Raw genomic sequence first — 12128 nt, 5'->3', positions numbered from 1 at the left:
AATAAAGCAGTAACAGAGACAAAAAGACCATGTTGAGAAGTCACGCCACACTGAAAATGAATTCATTTCTCAAGAAAGACATTAAATTCAAAAAATATACCGTTCACATCAGGGTGTCCGATGTGAGGAACAAACATAATGGTTCAAGCCACGCTCTGCACAAGCTGCAGGTTCTTCCTGTAGCACTCCAGGCTGCAGAGAGGAACCCCGGTCTTAGAACAAGAGTACTTTTTGAAGTTGGTGCATCCCGTCACGCCACAGTTCACCGGAGCCACCGGCGGAGGCGGAGGAGGAGCCGGCACCGGCGTGGGGACGCCCACGGGGAAGGAGATGGCGATTCCCTGTGCCGAGTCGCTGTAGCGAACCATGGGACACTGGTTCTGCTTGGACTTCCTCTCCTTGAGGCTTTTGATCTTGGCCTTGCTGGTTTTTGTCAGTCTCTCGATCGTCTGGTTCTTGTTCTCCTCGGCCTTCTTGGCCGCCTGCAGACGCCTCTTCCGGGCTCTCTCCTCCCGTTTCTGCATCATCTCGGCTGTCATCTCCTTCTCCTTGTAGCCCATGGGCAGCTCCAGCAGAGGCTGGCTCTGCTGCTTGTGCAGGAGGGCTTTCTGAAGAGGAACGCCAAGAAATGGGTCATAAAGAAAAGGCTGATTTCATGAATCAAAGGATGAGTTTATGGTGATTTACAAAAAATATCCAGAATTCTACAACCTTTGTATCCATGGGGTACCACAAGTTTCAACCCTTGGATCCCTCATATTTAAAATTGACATGCTACTACTAGCACAAGTTATAACAATAAGATAAGCTGTCATAGCATATTGTTAAAAATGTCATGTTTATTAATGTTTAATGATTATTTACTGTAATGTTTTATGGTGTAAAGCACTTTGAACTGTCCTGTTGTTGAAATGAGCCACACAAATAAACTTCACTAGTGTATCTTATCGCGATTTAAAGTGAGAATGTTAAAAGGAAAGTTGTAATTTGTTCCACCCATTTTCATCCAAACCTTAATGGCCCCAACTGTAAAATAAAATACACATATATACACATAAATATCAACACGTTTTGTTTTCCATCTCACCTGTCTGGCGGTGAGCAGGGACTCGTCGACCTCTTTCTTCAGCTCCCCGTTGTCATCGAGCTCGCCCTTCTCCAGAGCATCCAGCCACCGCTCCTCCTCGTCCACGGGCCCGCCCAGCATGGAGTCGGAGTCCATGTCTGGCAGAGGGGACGCAGCCATGTTACTGTCTTCATCTGACATCCGACGAAAAAGATTCAGAGAGAGAAGGCGGCCATCGTTACTACCTAACTGGCTTAGATAACACCGGTGTGCTTGCAAGCTACTTCCCTCAGGCAACGACTTAAAAGGTCGGTGGATCAGGGATTAGATGATCGTTTTCATTGATTGTAAGGCCTTATTTTACGGCAGTTTAACTTGAACTGATTGACACTATTACTGTCACTGACAGTGTAAACCAAAGAAATACCTATAAACTGATTATCGCAACCTATCTGAGCTGTAAAACTTATTTCCTCAGCTAATGGGTTCTTCCTCAACATAGCAAAATGGACTTTGGCCCATTAATTCATGCGTTAGGCTTTTAATGTAACCTACCCAACCAAGCTCTGTACTGCTCCAAAGGTACAGAGGGCTCATCGTCATCATCGTCTTCGTCGTCGTCGTCCACGTCGTTATCGAGGATCATCAGCGGTGAGGGAGGACGAGCCACGCCAGGATGGACGGTGAAGGTGGGAACACTGGATCGGGACGCAATCCCAGTAAGTGATCATGTATCCAGATAAACAGAGATGTTAACAGTAGGAACGTGAAGCTTGCCAACCTCTTGGTGCCCAGAGTCTGCCCCCCCAGTTTGATCTTTAGTCTGAACTGGGACGGCGGCCGAGGGACGGGCACCGGGATGGGGACAGGGATGGGCTGGGGCTCCGGGGCCTCGACAAAGCTGTGGTGTTTCTTCTTGTGCTTCTTGTGCTTTTTGTGCTTCCGCTTGTGGATGCTGTGCAGACCGGAGTTGCCTTCGCCTGCAGGGAAGAGGAAACAAACACAAAGACCAAAAAGCATTTGAAAACGTTTATAACATTACTGAATTGAATCATTATTAATCATTAATCACATGATAAATTTAAACAAGCTCGATCATTTCCATTTGCATGAATTAGCATTTTTCTCTTTTCTCCCTCTTTCTACCAAAAACTTGACAACAAAAGTCTTCAGTCTGGGTATTGGTCTCAACTACCCTTCGTTTTAAATGCCAAGTTTTGTTTACAGAGACTTGAAAATTCATTTTATTTGTCGTTTTGTTTATTCATTTTGGATATTTTAAATGTCTTCCAGTTCTAGTTCATTATAATTGAAAGCTCATTGATCTTTCAGAATGTGTACTTACATTGTTATGCCTTTACCATTATATTACTTGAAAAATGAAAATTATATCAGAACAGCAATATTATAGTTTATCGCAATGACTTCTGGGACAATTCATCGTCCAGCAAAATTTGTTGTCGTCACAGGTCTGTCGAAACCCGATATCTACGCCAACATGAAAATCCATACATGCTGCAGTAATTATATGCTTACATAAGGAAACTAATAACAAGTGGTGATTTAATATTTGCATTAAACTAAGGACTTTGGTTTCATTTTTTCTCATGTTTAAAATAAAAACAAATAGTGATAAACAGAAATAAGAAAGACGGGCACCTAATTTTGCCATGATCTGCGGCTTTAATATTCAAATCGATTCAAATTGTTAATATGTTTGATTGAAAATGTGTATAATAGAAACTTTGTATTACATGTATTTATCGTATTGCGAACCCAATGTTGGAAACAGTCCTTCCTACCATACGTATCAGTGACGTCACTGGAGTACAAGTTGAGGATTGGATGTTGGTATCAGAAAACGGATACTTTTGAAGTTTTTCACTTTTCAAGCCTCTAATTTTATATTTCTACTATTTTGGATTTAAATTAAACCTATCATATTGACAAATAAATCGAATAAAACCATTGTTTATTTTCAATGTTATTCTTGTTTTTATTCTACTATCTCATGAGAACATATAGTGATCAATTCTCTTTTGATGGCGTATTCCAAATACCAACAAACTACACACAGGACCAAGTGTACCAAATACAATATAACATAATATGATTGAGTTAAGTTTTAATGAATAAATAATCGCAACTTACCAAGAAACCTGGGGTGAATCATGTCTTTCCTTTTTCCCATTGGAACGACGGAAAGCAACGTCTGCAGCTCTACATGTCAACGCAGGTTTCACTGTTGTACATAAAACTCTATAAAACTCTTTAAGAGCGATCGGTTTCCTACCGCAACAGAATACCTGCAATCATTGTTAAACCTTAACTGACACCAGCGGCTGTTCAGCACAACATTTGTTGTTGTTTGGGATTGTTATTGGGCACTAAAACGATGCACAAATTAGCTACTCAAGTTGAAGAAAACTATTTTCCTCTATTTTCGGGGGGGAAAGTATTTTAACAGAGCTGTTCTAAACTAAAAATATATATTTTTAACATCTACTGCAGCAGATTAGCAACGTTATGCTAAAATGAGCTAAGCTATCAACACGGACGAATTTCTGGTCATTTCCGTTTCCTGTCAATGAAAACGGTACGCTGCTGCCCCCTAATGGACGAAACCAGAAAAGCTGACGAGACACGACGCCTGAAGCACAACGTTGTTTCCAACCAGGTGAGGATTAACAGCCATCTTTACAGAATAGGTTGTAGTTTTTCAAGCGGAAATGTGGCTCATAAATGTGTCGTTGGTATTTGTTTTCCAGCTCGGATAATGTAGCTCAGGTACACAGCCGCTGACCACTGCAGGTATGCATGTTGAAGAAATACATTAACCAGAATCCACCGGGACACACTCTAAGGTCAGTTATGTATAGCTGAGCGTGGCTGTAATAACAACTTCGCGTGCTATCTATATCTCTCGTAAACCAATGTGTAGCCAATAGAGTTCTTCTGTCTGCTCTTCAGTTCTACTGAGAATGCGCAATGCACAATAACTCACGAAAACAAAGCAGACTGTTCTCTGCGTTTATTGTGGAACCCGGAACTGAATATCTCACCTGCAGTGGAAAAGTGTCTTATTTTTTCATGCTTTTGTAATTTCACAGGAACCATGAATTACGCTCGCTTTCTGACAGCAGTCAGTGGAGCCAGAAAACCCTCCCCGATAAGACTGCTGAGTGAGTTTCTTCTCCATCACAAACACCTGACCAAACACCAGCTACTCTCACAGGGAAGGGTCCATGTTAGAAGAGGCTTTAATGGACTAAAACCTGACTGTGCTGCTGATTGACTGGGTCAAGGGGGAACTCATTCATTCCATGATTACATACATCCAATCACCAATCAAAAGTTATTTGGTTCGAAATTATGCAAAGTACCATACGTGGTATGACAGATGAATGAATACTTACCAGAGCACAGCTTCACTACCAAGATCTTATAGTATGAGTTGATGCTTCAGTGTCTTCTCTGTTTGTCTCCCTCATGAAGCCGAGCTGCAGCAGCGGTCGCCTCCGTCCCTCATCTCTCTGGCCGGTGGCGCGCCAAACCCGAACACCTTCCCCTTCCAATCGGCGACCATCCAGGTCAAAAACGGCCAGACGGTCACCTTCGACGAGACCGCAATGAAGAGGGCCCTGCAGTACTCCGCCTCTAACGGGTGAACCACACTCTTCCGTCTCACCTTTTCCACTCGCACATGTTGTTGTACTGAGCTTCGGTCTCCTACATCGTTCTCTGTTGAGCAGCGCGGACAGGTGACTAAAGTTAAGTTTCCACCTGTGTTAGAATCCCCGAGCTGCTGACGTGGATGAAGAACCTGCAGAAGGACCTGCACAACCCACCAACCATCGGCTACAGCCAGGAGAAGGGGCAGATGGACATGTGTGTCACCACGGGGAGCCAGGAGGGGCTCTGCAAGGTAACGCTACATCCCACAGTCATGAAGAGAATGGAATTAGATGTTTTGGGTCTTCTTGCTGTGGATAAATGTGGGAAGATAGACTAGATGTTGGGAAGACTTCTTTTGTATTTCCAGCATTTGTTCTGTATTCAGTCTTCTAAATGTCCCATCTGTCCGTCCTTACAAATCGAAAACTCTGGAAATTTGATTGTGAAAAAGTTTTGACTTGAAATATTTCAGGGACATTGAGGTTTGTGTTTAGTCTCCTGCTTGCTTGTTTTTAGATGTGTGACATGTTCAGAAACTCTGACAATATCTGAAATTCTGTTGTTTTGGCAGCACAAAGCATCCAAGTCAAACACTATATTGTTTTTGATCTGATATTTGACTTTTATTTGTATGTTTTTTTTTTAGATATTTGAGATGCTGGTTAACCCTGGAGACAACGTTCTCCTGGATGCACCCACATATTCTGGAACGCTTGCAGCGGTGAGTCCTAAGCCTGTCACATTAAGCGATAAATCAATTAATTGCATGATAAATTAAAATGAGCGCAGTAATTTCAATTTGACAACAATCGTCCTTGTGTGCAGCAGTGGTAAAGTGCATGACCAATCTACGGAGGCCTCAGTTTTTGATGCAGCCGTCACGGATTTGAGTCCCGGCCCTTTGACCTTTGTTGTTATTGTCTCAGGCCTGGTGAGAACTTTATCGGGTCGTGAAACATAAATCAACTCCAACCTTATGACCTTGCATTTCTGTAGCTCCAGCCTCTTGGCTGTAACATCATCAACGTTCCCAGCGATCAACACGGCATGATCCCCGAAGCCCTGAAGGAGGTCCTGTCTCGCTGGGACCAGTCAGAGGTGCACAAGCCCTGCAGCACGGCTCCCAGAATCCTCTACACCATCCCAAACGGAGGGAACCCCACCGGCGCCTCCATGACGGCGGAGAGAAAGAGGGACGTCTACAAGGTTTGTCCACAGACACAAAGACTCCGGTGTGCGTCGGCGTTCATCTCAATCTCGTTCTCAGATTTATGAAAGCAGCTGGTGATGCTTTGCTTCTGTTGCTGTTTTGCGACAGCTGGCCCAGCTCTATGACATGCTCATCATCGAGGACGACCCCTACTACTTCCTTCAGTTTGAAAAGGTTAGCTGGTTTGTGTGTGTGTGTGTGTGTTTTTTGTTGTTGTTTTTTTTTTTTTTTTTGGTTGAAAATGAGTCGCAAATCGCTGAATGAAGCTGACTCGCCTCGTGTGTCTTACTGCGGCAGCCGTGGGCTCCCACCTTTCTGTCCATGGATGTGGACGGCAGGATCATCAGGACCGACTCCTTCTCTAAGATCCTGTCATCAGGGTGAGCATTTTATTCTTTGTTGCATCTTTGTTGTGATTTGACTGATGGGTCTCAACAAAGTCTGGACCATACCTGCAAGATTTTCCTGCAAGGCTGTTGTTGTTTGTATTTTTAGGAGGGAAAGTTTCTACACAGTCTGAAAAGTCTGAGTATTGAAAATGTTTGATTTTCTAGGCTTTTATGTACGTCTTACATGTTTCAAAGGACAAAACTCTAAAAATGCTGAGTACATGCACTGATTTTCACATTGAGTAGTACTATTTCAACATCCTTTATTTTTAATATGCAAAATTACATGGTTATACAGCGTTTCTCACATTAATGTTTTGGTGTCTGGTCTACTGATGAATGCATGTTCAGAAATTAACAAAAGGCCAATTTTATATGTTTGGTTTCTAGACAACTTCAGGTTTTAATTGAGCGTGTGGGTCTAAAACGTCAAACAAAGCCGTAAACCCATCATTTTTAGGAATTTAAAAACAAAAGCTCACATAGAGAGAATCTGTATTTAGCTTAATAAAACGCCACTGGTCATTTAACAAGTCCAGGCATTATACAATTTGAAAAAAGAGATCATCTAAGTTAGTCCAGGTGCCACAAAACAGTGAAATATCCCTTTAGCACATTGGAGGTTTTTGTCCTCCATTTTTGTCATTCTTTTGTTTTACTATTTAAGGAACCTCTTATATTTAGGATTTGATAACTGAATCTTTTTAGTAACCGTTGTCGGGAACAAACAGTGTCATGTCTTCACTATTCATTTACCCTCAGTTTATGGAAATCTCCCAGGTGAAACACAGTTTGTCCAAGCCAAGTGAATTCAGGTTGAGAAGCTTGTTAGATTTAACAGAGTTAATCTTTCACTATAAGTCAGCAGCAGAGCTCCCCTTCTGCGTCATGTTGCTGCGCTTCATTGCTTTGCTCCGTCCTTTTTGTCTGCTTCCAGCCTGAGGATTGGTTTCGTCACGGGTCCCAAACCGCTGGTCGACCGGATTGTGCTGCACATCCAGGCCTCCACCATGCACACCAGCACCTTCACACAAGTGAGGGAAGCTTTAATACAACACTTCAGAAATCAATCCACAAAGAGACAAGGGTCTGATTTATTGTCAACATCAACATTACAACAGTTTTCTCAACCTCAAAGAGCAAACTAAAGAAGGTGGATGGTGAACTTCTTCACACTGAATTGAAATATATTTTAGAGCACATTCGTCTCCAACTTTTTAAAAACAATTTGTAACCAGGAAGATTAAAAATCTTTTTTGTAAGGGGGACCTGACTAAGATGTTCAACAGCCACTGGCGCTCCTAAGTGGGGGCCAAGCGGGGCCGTGGTCCCTTCTTAAAAAAATGTTGGCTACCTCACTGGTCCCTCCAGAGAAACATGTTAAGGTCATAGAACGGCATGCATTGTAAAACCCAATAAATACATTAATAATCTATATTTATACATATATTTATATATATTTATGAAATAGGTTAAGTTTAATTATTCCTTTTTTCTTTTTCTTTTTTTTTGTCCTTTCGCTGTATCCCCCTGAAAAATTGTTGGCCTGTTCTGGCCGCTACAAAAATTGCACAGTTAAACACAGACGACAACAAAAAAAATGTAAATAAATTACATTTCCAAGCAATAAATGAAAAAGTTGCATGTTGAATTAGTTTCTTAGTTGTCTGAAAAGCAATGTGAGAAAACCTGTAAGTGGTCCTGCTCACCTCAAACCCAAAAAACACCAATAAGCTGAAACAAGCCTGTAAGAAGGGCTTGCAATGTAGGATTGTAATATTACTTTGTTCCTAAGTACGGTCTTGGAATAGGACAAATGATCTAAAGGTTCACTTTGCGGCGATCCCATCGTTTGAGCCGGATGTTTTGCCTCCCTTCTCAGCTCATGGTGTCTCAGTTGCTGCACAGCTGGGGACAAGATGGCTTCCTCCAGCACATAGACAGGTACCGTCTTCTCCCGTCTGGGACACGGCTACATCCTGTTGTGCTGAACAAATTTAATAATATTGTAATCACTGCGGTTTCTTTTGCCCTCGCAGGGTAATTGAGTTCTACAAGACGCAGCGCGACGCCATGATAAACTCAGCTGACAAGTGGCTCAAAGGTCAGTGGACTCAGCATTGAGTGTTTGAAGCACAATTTTACATAATCATTAGTCATGTACATGTCTTTATTGTGGATTAGCAGATTCTGTTTTGATTTTTAATAATAATCTCCCTGCTAACAAACAAAAGCAATACAGTTGCTTTTGTTTAAAGCCCAAAATTTTCATTTTGCCTTGCCAGCAAGTTCCTGTTTATCCCAAAGGGAAATGAAATGTTGTGTAACTCATCTTCAAAGAATCGTTGTGGATGTTGACGCTAAGATTTAAGATATAAAATGGGATTTAAATGACATATACTGCGTAAAGATGACACAGTGTGATGTTTTTTTTACTCTTACATTTCCTCCACTCACAAAACTTTGAATGTATGCAAAATATTTAGGTTTGGTCTCAGCGACCAGATCACCTTCTGTCCCCTTCATGGCTCGTGTGGAGCTCCTTCAAACGCAGCTCTTCCATAAAGGAAATATTTGTATTTTTGTATTTCCCAACTTTTGGCACAAATTGCATCCCAGATGGTTCTGTGCAACCAGCCGTCCTGTTTCAACAACGTCCCCCTCCAAAAATGGAGGAAATCTTGATGAATCACTGTTGACAGGAGATAAACAACCTGTCTTCGGTGACAGTTTACTGCACAGATTTGTTGCAGTCAAAAAAAAAAAAAAAGCACATTAAATCACGAAGGCCACACACGTGCAGAAACAGTCTCTCTCTCTCTCTTTTTTTTTTGTTTTTTTTTTGTTTGCAGACGTGGCCGAGTGGCACGCCCCGTCAGCAGGCATGTTCCTGTGGATGAAGCTGAGGGGCGTCGCTGACACCCAGCAGCTCATTATGGAGAAAGCTTTGGAGAAAGAGGTCAGCACACACACCTGATTTGACTCCACCCAACTGCGTCGGGAATCTGCTGCACTCTTAACATGCACACTGCAGATACCTTGAAGGTATCTGTGTATGCGAGACTGAGCTTCACGAGGGCAGTTGTAGGTTTTTGTCTCTCAGTGGAGAGTAGGTTGGTTAATGTGAAGCAGCCACTCGGCACATTGCTTCCTCCCACACGCGCACACACACACAAAGTGTAAAACCCTCATGACGAACAGCCGACTGGCTTTGTTTAACCGTGAGTGGGCACAGTCAGGCTTTTCCAAGGTCTCTGCACAGTGAGCCCTTCAACTCACAATCCTGACTACATGAAGCCCTCACAGCGTCTGCAAGTAATTAGGTAATTAAATTAGGTGTATGTTTATTTAATCAGGAACAATGCGCAATAAATGCATTAACCTTATACTTGAAATTTTAAATTTAATTAGGTCTCAGCTCGTTTTCTGCTTTTCTCTCTGACATGCTGCAGCTTTTCTAACCTAAAGAACCGTTTTGCTCTCAGGACAGACAAATAAAACTCGTTTAGAGCCGCAAATGTGACATCACTTTTTTGAAAGAAAGAAAAAAAACACTTTTTAGACAGACATCTACTTTTTGTCATTTTTAAAGAATCAGTGTTTTACTTTGATATTTAGGATTTGAAATAAAGATAAACATAAAAGGCAATGGATATGGTTTTTCTTTTTGTAAAAAAGAAAAAAAAGAAAAAAAAGCACATATATTCCAACCTAATTACTAGAAAATCAGATTTTAAAACACATTGCTGGGACTTTTTGTGTCCTTCTTTGTGGAAATTCAGTGCAGAGCATTCCAGAAAAAGGGATGAAGGAGACAAACAAACATTCATGAGGTTTCAGGGTCATGTTTAGTCTGTTGCTGTTCTGATCGTCTCACAAACGCCCCTGAAGGTGCTGCTGGTTCCGGGAGGCGTGTTCATGATCGACAGCAGCGACCCCTGCCCCTACGTCAGAGCGGCCTTTTCCCTCTCCACGCCAGAGCAGATTGATGAGGTACGCAGATGAAGAAAAACGAAAAAAAAAAACAACAAAAAAAACACGTGTGTTGGTAAAATCCTGAATGTCATCTCTCACATTTCTGTCCACAGGCTTTCAGAAGACTCTCTTTGCTCATCAAAGAGGCTTTGTGACCAGAGCTTCCATCTTTCTGGGCCGATGTTGGATTTTTTTTGTATTTATTGTTTGGTGCAATTGTGAAAGTTTCTAATTACCTCACTTTGGATTGTAACCAAAGTCAAATTTAAAAGTGCTCACTAGCAGGGAAGGCAGGGAATAAGCTTTATATTGGTGATTATCAACTTCTTTAATATCTGCAGATTGTTTTTCTCTTCTTTGGTTCATTTGTTTTTTTTTTTTTTTGTCAGAGACAAACAGAACTTCAAAGTTTTTAATGAGAAGTAGAATAATGTATCCACCACATGAACTGAGCGTGTGAAGTGTTGGGTCATCATGTGGAAGCAGGTGAATGTAACCAACATGCCCAATGGAAACTCATCAAACCCAACAAATGTTAACGCACAAAACCCTGTTGGACAAACACCTTAAGAGAAAGCTGCTATATAAATCAGTCTCAGTGTATTTCTTAAACTTGTGTCTCAGTTTTGGATGGTTTATAAGGGTTATTTTTTAATTTTTATTTTTTAATAGGGCTTTTATAAAGAGATTGTAACTCAATGGTAGTTGATATCTCACCTTCATTTGATGAATCAGTCACTGTTATTTACTCAAACAGCTACTTGGGACACGTCAGTTTCCTCTATGTCAGTGGTTCTTAACCTTTTTTGAGGTACCGAACCCACCAGTTTCATATATGCATTCACTGAACCCTTCTGTAGTGATAAATAAAATATGATTCCCCCCACCCCCAAAATTCAAGACATAGGGGTGACCCAACTGGAGTATAGTTGGGTCACCCCATGATCACTAAGTCTTCTTAAAAGGTAGAGTCTCTGAGAACAGTTCTTCAAAATATAGTCAGTATTTTCAGCAAAGTTGAGCTGACTGTCCAGGAACGACCCAAGGTATTTAAAATTTGCCACAGTTTCAACAGGTTGGCCATCGAGAGAAACTGGAACCACTTTAAGGTCTTGTTTAGATCATTAGCTCTACATTCTTAAGAGAATGAAAATTTAATAATAAATAATAAAGACTTTGCGGTATTCTTATTTAGTAATGTAATTATATTAGTTGTGGTACCACCCCCACGCCACTAGAGGCAGTACCAAACTTCAATCTGAAAAATGTCACAGCCGTCAAATTAAATATTCAGTGTTTTTCTTAGCAGTTTTTGATTTTTTATTTTCTTGCAGCTAAGATCATGGTCTGCCATGATCCACAACAATGATCATTAGATCATTTAATATTCATACCTCTACTGGGAAACCAAAACACCGTGACGTTCTCCGAAACAGAATTATTTATTTTAATGCCTCTGCCGCACCACATCATATCTGACTTGGCTTCCAATGGCTTGAGCATATTGTTCTCTGTAAGCCCAGAGGTTAAAAATAGGATCACCAGATAAACCACCATTGTTAGACGTGTCAACAACGCCGTAGCATGAGCGCAGCGACTCTGACACGTGGTATGGTGCACATGTGACTCGGTAATATCATTTGTTAACCCCAAGTATCACCGTACACACACACTGTCTGCGCTGATGGCGTTTCAATTCCCCCAACGGGAAGCTGAAACTGACTGCAAGATCTATTTTTAGGCCCGAGCAGCTAAGCGCTGCGAGAGCCTATTGAAACCTTGCTGTTTCTTATTTTTCCCGTGCCAAATAAAT

At 41.5% G+C, this 12128-nt stretch overlaps 2 protein-coding genes across 4 annotated transcripts; one reads left to right on the top strand and one right to left on the bottom strand.

Annotated features, from left to right (window-relative positions):
• Positions 1-32: 32 nt before the first annotated feature.
• On the bottom strand, positions 33-3621 carry ino80b (INO80 complex subunit B). 2 transcript variants are annotated; one of them, XM_015030820.1, is made up of 5 exons: positions 3218-3621; positions 1848-2046; positions 1622-1764; positions 1088-1224; positions 33-608 (listed from the first exon to the last, which is right to left on the bottom strand). In XM_015030820.1, exons 1-5 carry the CDS (start codon positions 3255-3257, stop codon positions 144-146), a joined length of 984 nt encoding a protein of 327 aa, XP_014886306.1. In that variant the 5' UTR covers positions 3258-3621; the 3' UTR covers positions 33-143. The 2 variants fall into 2 exon arrangements, with proteins under 2 accessions (XP_014886306.1, XP_014886305.1); XM_015030819.1 differs by having other exon boundaries at positions 1088-1260; positions 3218-3620.
• Positions 3622-3646: 25 nt separating this feature from the next.
• Positions 3647-11010, top strand: aadat (aminoadipate aminotransferase). Of its 2 annotated transcripts, XM_015030817.1 has the most exons (15): positions 3647-3743; positions 3835-3930; positions 4177-4248; positions 4562-4730; positions 4859-4991; positions 5388-5462; positions 5738-5947; positions 6060-6125; positions 6249-6331; positions 7278-7374; positions 8223-8284; positions 8380-8444; positions 9193-9299; positions 10232-10333; positions 10429-11010. In XM_015030817.1, exons 3-15 carry the CDS (start codon positions 4182-4184, stop codon positions 10468-10470), a joined length of 1278 nt encoding a protein of 425 aa, XP_014886303.1. In that variant the 5' UTR covers positions 3647-3743; positions 3835-3930; positions 4177-4181; the 3' UTR covers positions 10471-11010. The 2 variants fall into 2 exon arrangements, with proteins under 2 accessions (XP_014886303.1, XP_014886304.1); XM_015030818.1 differs by lacking the exon at positions 3835-3930 and having other exon boundaries at positions 3656-3743.
• The last annotated feature ends 1118 nt before the right edge of the window (positions 11011-12128 follow it).

Source organism: Poecilia latipinna, unplaced genomic scaffold, assembly GCF_001443285.1.
Source record: "Poecilia latipinna isolate Pla-1442-1.1 unplaced genomic scaffold, P_latipinna-1.0 Scaffold193, whole genome shotgun sequence".
Classification (NCBI taxonomy): Eukaryota; Metazoa; Chordata; class Actinopteri; order Cyprinodontiformes; family Poeciliidae; genus Poecilia; species Poecilia latipinna.
Note: the sequence above shows the minus strand (reverse complement) of the source record. Positions and strands in the feature narration are given on the sequence as shown.

Excerpts from the sequence above, each read along its gene's own strand:
- ino80b (XM_015030819.1), bottom strand. The coding sequence starts at position 3,257 with ATGGGAAAAAGGAAAGACATGATTCACCCCAGGTTTCTTG. Across the intron at positions 2,047-3,217 it reads GATTCACCCCAGGTTTCTTG|GCGAAGGCAACTCCGGTCTG; the intron begins GTAAGTTGCGAT and ends TCTTCCCTGCAG. Across the intron at positions 609-1,087 it reads CCCTGCTCACCGCCAGACAG|AAAGCCCTCCTGCACAAGCA; the intron begins GTGAGATGGAAA and ends GTTCCTCTTCAG.
- aadat (XM_015030817.1), top strand. The coding sequence starts at position 4,182 with ATGAATTACGCTCGCTTTCTGACAGCAGTCAGTGGAGCCAGAAAACCC. Across the intron at positions 5,948-6,059 it reads GAAAGAGGGACGTCTACAAG|CTGGCCCAGCTCTATGACAT; the intron begins GTTTGTCCACAG and ends GTTTTGCGACAG. Across the intron at positions 10,334-10,428 it reads CGCCAGAGCAGATTGATGAG|GCTTTCAGAAGACTCTCTTT; the intron begins GTACGCAGATGA and ends TTCTGTCCACAG.